Here is a 7,001-nt window from a genome sequence, read left to right as displayed (position 1 = left end):
TGGGAAAAGATGACTCAATTCAAATATTCCCAAATTTTCCCTCTGCCCAAACTGTTTGTGTATAATCTACATATTAGTGGATAAACATGTGTTCATTGATGTGTGTGTGTGTGTGTGTGTGTGTGTGTGTGTGTGTGTGTATATATATATATATATATATATATATATAAAAAATGGACATTGTCATCATCTTTATGGAGCTTAAAATTCTGCAGTTAAAGAGGAATGACCGAGACCCATGAGACACGAGTAGGAGCCGCATACGGGGTAGTTGTCTCCGAGGGGCGGCAAGGGAAAAGGATTAGCCATGTCGTCTTTGATCAGAAAGGTGATCAGCACCGCGAAAGCGCCAGCGGCCATTGGTCCCTACAGTCAGGCTGTGTTAGTCGACAGGACCATTTACATTTCAGGACAGCTAGGCATGGATCCTGCAAGTGGACAGCTTGTGCCAGGAGGGGTGGCAGAAGAGGCTAAACAAGCTCTTACAAACATGGGTGAAATTCTGAAAGCAGCGAGCTGTGACTTCACGAATGTGGTAAAAACAACTGTTTTGCTGGCTGACATAAACGACTTCAATACTGTCAATGACATCTACAAACAATATTTCCAGAGTAATTTTCCTGCAAGAGCTGCTTACCAGGTTGCTGCTTTGCCCAAAGGAGGCCGTGTTGAGATTGAAGCAGTAGCTGTCCAAGGACCTCTCGTGACAGCATCACTCTAAGTGGGCCCAGTGTTATTTAGCCTGGAATTTTAATAATGTTTTTAAATTAACGTCTTAATTTTTACAGTATTTGTTGGAAAGTGTAAGGTTGACAGAAATATCTGAAGTTATTATGAAAATACCATATAATAAGGGGAATTGAACATGAGTTGAAGATTAATGATGAATCTAGTTACTGATGTTATAAATTACACTTCTGTAGCACTCATATTACTGGATGTGGGAAAAGAGACACACATTACATAGTTACTCAGAAAAATAAAAGTAAAGGGAGGGCTTCCCTGGTGGCGCAGTGGTTGAGAGTCTGCCTGCCAATGCAGGGGACACGGGTTCGAGCCCTGGTCTGGGAGGATCCCACATGCCGCGGAGCGACTGGGCCCGTGAGCCACAATTGCTGAGCCTGCGCGTCTGGAGCCTGTGCTCCGCAACAAGAGAGGCCGCGATAATGAGAGGCCCGCGCACCGCGATGAAGAGTGGCCCCCGCTTGCCGCAACTGGAGAAAGCCCTCACACAGAAACAAAGACCCAACACAGCCATAAATAAATAAATAAATAAATAAAAATTGTATAACTTTAAAAAAAAAAAAAAAAAGTAAAGGGAAATAGCATGTAGGAAAGATGAGTTACTATTCCTGAGAAATAATAAAGAGCACACCTAATTCAATTAAACTCTATTAATTTAATGATGTGAACTATTTAGTTCTCATGTCAGATACATGATTCTGCTTTTACTTGAGTAAAATTAAAGCATTTAAGTTTGAATGGTAGAGGTAAAGGAGAAGAAACTGGACCAAATTTTATATGGATAATATTTTTCTAATGGAAATAAAATAGCATGCAGATTTAAAAAAAAAAAAAAAGAGGAATGACCCGATAGAAAAATATCATCGTTTGAAATATAACTCCAAGAATCTCAAAAGCGAATTGAGTATTTTGGCAGGTTAATCTGGGCATATGTCCTGAAGGAGGAGAAAGATCTCGAGTTGTTTGTTGTTGAAAGCTGTGATTATTGAGGTTCCCTGAAAAAATCAGCATTTCATGGAATCTCTGACTATTCATTATCTGGGCTTGTCTTCTTTAGACTGCTATAACAATAGCTGCAGCCCCTTGCTGGGTCAGATTGCTTTTGTGTTGCATCTGTGATTCAATGCCTCTCGCTTTGCAACTGTTAGGTCTGTGTTGTTGATACTTTGTATTTATCTTGCTTCCGGAATGCCAAACTGTAACAATTAGAATTTAGGAAGACCATTCCTCCCAGATCAGGTTCTTTAGAGAGTACCTAAGAAAGCCAAAAGTAGAAACTGAGTAGGGGAGGGTTTCAAATTTCTTTGGCCTCAGAGTGTTCCAAGTTGCCCTGCAAATGAGCAAGAACTAGGTGAGATTCATAGAGTGAGATCTAAAAAGGGAAAGGGCAAAGTGGTAGATGTGTTAATACCCCGGGGAGAAACTACCAAGTGGGCCCAAAGTACTCCAGGTACTGACAAGGTCTGCTCTGTGAGTCCAGGTTCATGCCCAGTGGGAATAAAATCTCTCCTTTTATAGCCACTGGACTCTCTGCCAACTCCCCCTGCCCCCCACCCTGGGTTCCCACTATCCCACCACTAGGAACTTATCCCCTTGATTTAAGGCGGTTACAGCACCAGACATTTTCCTTAAAAATATGAAAGAAGTAATGCCTTGTGGAAATGATTTTCAAATCTTTTTCTTTTTTTTTTCTCAACAGCAAACTCTTTTTGTTCCTAATAATAAAACCTGCTCTGGCTGAAGCAGGGGCAGAAGCCTCCTTCCCCCTCAACCTCACCCTTGCTGGTCTCTGAGATATTTGTGCAGAAGCCTGAGGCTAGTGGGAACACTATTTAAAAAGCTTCGATGCCAACAAACCAACCACACAAATTCATTCTTGACACAACTGGGGAAATATGAATATGGACTGAGTATTCATTTTGATAGGTATGATAATGGTATTATGGTTATGTGAGGAAATGTCCTTATTTTTTAAAGCTTCATATTCCATGATGTCTGTAATTTGCATTAAAAAGAAGCCAATATGGCAAAATGAAAAATAATATTAAATCAAGGTGGTGGGGCGACTTCCCTGGTGGTCCAGTGGTTAAGAATCCGCCTTCCAGTGCAGGGCATGCGGGTTCGATCCCTGGTCGGGGAACTAGGATCCTACATGCTGCGGGGCAACTAAGCCCGCGTGCCGCAACCAAGACCTGACGCAGCCAAAAATAAATAAATAAATAAATATATTTTTTAAAGGTGGTGGGTATATAGGGTTCATTATAATATTCTTTCTGAAAAATGCAAAAGCAGAGCTTAACACTGTAGGAGTCCTAGGCATCATCGTAAGAGTAGGTCTATCAGTGCAGTTTTCCTCTGAGATCACACTGGGGGTGGGAGTCTGCTGCATCCTCTCCACTCACCACTCATGGGGAGCTGGCAGGACACCAAGCTAGACTGAAGGGCAAGGGATGTATAGCATTTTTTAACATTATGGGCAAGGTTGGCCCCAGGCACATCTTCCCCCCGCCCCCGTGTTGGGCCCCTCCTGCCTGTCTTCTCTGAGTAGGCAGGATCCCCTCCGTGCCCTGCTCTAACCTTGCACCTGCTGCCTCAGAGGAAAACCGAGCTGATCAGCGTGTTCCTTCTTTCTTCCCCCACCTCCTCTCCCTCTCCTGGGTATCCAGGGATCCCAGGAGAGCGCCTCTCGTTACCAGGAAGCTGAGAGATGCCTGCTGGGGCGATGCTGCCCTTTCATTTCCGAGCCCTGCCTTAGCCCACTGGCCAAATGCCAGCGCCGCTCTCGCTTCTCCTTGCTCTGCCCTCTGCCACAGTCAGCCTAGCAAGATGAGTTGTAGAATCTGAGAGAGAAGTACAGCCTCCCAAGCAGAGCAAGAATCACCTCAGGTATCTCTGCTGGGAGGACGGGGCAGTCACCTGGCTTCTGCTAACATGTTTCTGCTTGAAATTCTTCCCACAAACATTTACAGAACGCTCCTGTGTGTCAGGCACAGTGTGAGGAACTAATCATGGTCAGAGACCAGTAACATCTCCCAGGGACAGTGAGAGCTCAGGAGCAAATGAACCAAGAAACCTCCTGCAGCCCAGGAAATTTAGACCCACTAGTCTCCAACTGCAGACGCTGGAGACCCTGGGACTGGACAAATCTATGTCCCTGTAATGGTGAAATGTGGCTTGCTGGCCAGCGACTCTGTCGCTTGCTGAGGATGCTGTTTGTCAATATTCTGGTCCTCAGCTTTGCACGACTAGGAGCTCAGTTTTATTAATTCAGGTCCTGGGGGATATAGGCCTGTGCTAACCATACCTCACAAGAAACGTGTATTCCATATCTACAAGTGAGCAATGCTTGAGCATGGCTGTCCAGTGACCAGAATATTTACACCTGCTTTCCAAGACATACATTTCCCGAATCGAATTTATAACCAGATGGCTGCTTGGAGAGCACAGGATCAGCCCAAAGGAAGGGAGTGACTGTGAGGGAGATTTTACTCAGGCTATAGAAGAGGCCACGGAAGAGCCCCCTCGGACATTTTTACACCTAGAATACCCTTGAGTAGACTCTTCTCAAGATGTGCCTCTTTCTATACACCTATTTTTTTTTTTTTTTTTTTTTTGGCCGAGCCATGCAGCATGCAAGATCTTAGCTCCCCAACCAGGGATTGAACCCATGCCCTCTGCAGTGGAAGCTCAGAGTCTTTTTTTTTTTTTTTTTAATTTTTTTTTTTTTTGGAGGTTTATCCACACTACAGCATGTATCAGTAGTTTGTTCCTTTCTTTCTTTAAAATTAATTTATTTATTTTTGGCTTCATTGGGTCTTCTTTGCCATGTGCAGGCTTTCTCTAGTTGCGGCTAGTGGGGGCTACTCTTCGTTGCAGTGTGGTGGCTTCTCTTGTTGCGGAGCACAGGCTCTAGGCGCGCAGGCTTCAGTAGTTGGTGGTGCACGGGCTTAGTTGCTCCGCGGCATGTGGGATCTTCCCAGACCAGGGCTCGAACCCATGTCCCCTGCCTTGGCAGGCGGATTCTTAACCACTGCGCCACTAGGGAAGCCCCGAAGCTCGGAGTCTTAACCACTCACTGGACAGCCAAGTAAGTCTTGACTAAACACCTATTCTTTTGTTAGCCACCTATAACACCATCTCAAAGGATTACAACTTTCTGCATATTAGTTTTAATCGTGCTTTCTGGAGGTAGTCTTGAGATTCTGGGGGAGGCGAAGTGACTTAATGGGAAACTCCCCAGCCCAAGGCTCTCTGAAGTACTGTAGGTTCTGGCATTTCTACACCAATACGTGGAGGTGGGAGTGGTGAGGGGACGCAGCCTGGCAGCTCTTTCCTTCGTCTGGTTCTGTGGGACGTGAATAGATGTTATAGCAGGGCTTGCCAACTTAAATGCAGCAAGGACCAGGTGTGTAGCGTAGTGAATCAGGCTGAATAAAAGAACAATTTCAATAGCAACTTGAGCATAAATATGCTTCTTAATGCTTCTTAATGCTCTTCACTATAAGAAAAAAATAGCACAGGTGTGAGGATAAGTGGCAACTGATGCTCAGTGGGGGAGGGGACGAGGTGAGTCCTGGGGACTCTGGCAAACCGGAGAGGGCGCCTCCCTTCTCACAATGACACAGCAACTGTGGCCTTGTGGGGATGAGGTCCTGAAGTTACCAGATCTGAGTGTTTTTCAAGAGAAGTTCATAATCTGGATTTTTAGGTGAAATCACCTGATTTTTTAGAATATTGGCAACCAATTCAAAGTTTTAAAAAATGCTCCTCTAAACAAACAAAACATGTCAGGGACAGATTCAGTCAGTCAGTCAGTTGGTTTGCAACTTCTGTTTTATATATATATATATATATATATTTGGCCCTGCTGCGCAGCTTGTGGGAACTTAGTTCCCTGACCAGGGATCGAACCCACACCCCCTGCAGTGGAAGCTCAGAGTCCTAACCACTGGACCGCTAGGGAAGTCCCTGCTTTATATTTTTGAAGGATCCCATGATGAAATGTTTTAGAAAATGTTGGTTTTAAAAAAATTAAATAGGCAGAAAAAAATTAAGATCGTGCTTGGGCCTCTGCTGGCATAAATGGAATCAGTTTTTTCCACACTGTTTCATACTTTTTATGTGTTTGTCATCTATAGCCTTCCGACTTTCAAAAGGAATTGGTGACTACCTGCAATTAAAACACACACACACACACACACACACATCTGTGACGCAGGTTGACATGTGGCATCTGTCCCTCCTTTTCAGCACCTCCAGCTCTTATCTCACGCTAGGCTACTGCCAACACCTCTGAACGAATCTCCCATCTCCAGCTTCCCAATCAAGTCCATCCTGTGCACTGCTGCCAGAATAATCTTCCTAAAACACACAGTGACTGTATCAGCTTCCTGCTTTTTTATCATTTCCACCTAGATTGTGAGCTGCCTGAAAATATAAACTATACTCCTTTATATTTCCTATGTTGTAGTGATTCTCAAACTTTGGTGGGGAACTTATTTAAAATGTGACTCTCTGATTCTTACTACCAAAGATGGATCTGGTAGGACTAGGGTGAGGTCAGGAACCTGCCTTTTGTTTCCAGACAAGCGCCCCCAGGAGACTGTGGTGCTGGGGGTCTATAGACTACAAATAGAGAAGCGTTCTCTTTTAGATCTGGTAGGGACCTAATAAATGGATAAAAATTGAGTTTAGTTCTTCTTAAATCAATGCACCTATATTTCACCTTCCCTGAAAAGATTTTAGCTCCCCATTTCCTTCACCCCAGCATCTGGTAGAATGTCATTGATTAGTTTCACACTGAAGTGATTTTTTTAAATATTCAGAGGAGAAAAGAGGAGGAAGGCGCTTATAAATGGCTTTCACTGCACACCTGGCGGATCATCAAGGTGATGGTTTGGAGGCAAATGGTCCTGTCAGTGGTGGCTGTGTATAACCCAGGTGCTCAGGTCACTGAAAAAAAGTCTTTTCCATCTCTGCCTGCCCACACCATCATTTACCCCTCCACAGCGGACTGTCAAAAGAAGCTATGGCTAATGGAAATATATTTTAAGCCCTAATTTCCAAACTTCATGCTCACTTTCTAAAAAGAGAAAGGGAGCCAGGGCCAGGAGGAGCAGCAGAGAACAGCAGCAGGGGTAAAAAGTAATACGACGTGTGCTTCATTGAACACTTACTGTGTGCTAAGCTCTGTCAGGCACCTCCCACAGGCAATCACTGATCTTCACAATAACCTGCAAGTTGGTATTAAGTGTCCC

General features: G+C 44.3%; 1 protein-coding gene across 1 annotated transcript; it reads left to right on the top strand.

The window, feature by feature from the left end:
• Positions 1-237: 237 nt before the first annotated feature.
• Positions 238-980, top strand: LOC118901651 (2-iminobutanoate/2-iminopropanoate deaminase). The gene has a single exon (XM_036865012.1). It carries the CDS (start codon positions 308-310, stop codon positions 719-721), a length of 414 nt encoding a protein of 137 aa, XP_036720907.1. The 5' UTR covers positions 238-307; the 3' UTR covers positions 722-980.
• Positions 981-7,001: the final 6,021 nt, after the last annotated feature.

Source organism: Balaenoptera musculus, chromosome 1 (assembly GCF_009873245.2).
Source record: "Balaenoptera musculus isolate JJ_BM4_2016_0621 chromosome 1, mBalMus1.pri.v3, whole genome shotgun sequence".
NCBI lineage: Eukaryota > Metazoa > Chordata > Mammalia > Artiodactyla > Balaenopteridae > Balaenoptera > Balaenoptera musculus.
This window is presented reverse-complemented; position numbering and strand designations above follow the sequence as displayed.

What these genes read in the sequence shown, in the direction of transcription:
- LOC118901651 (XM_036865012.1), top strand. Translation starts at nt 308, where the DNA reads ATGTCGTCTTTGATCAGAAAGGTGATCAGCACCGCGAAAGCGCCAGCG.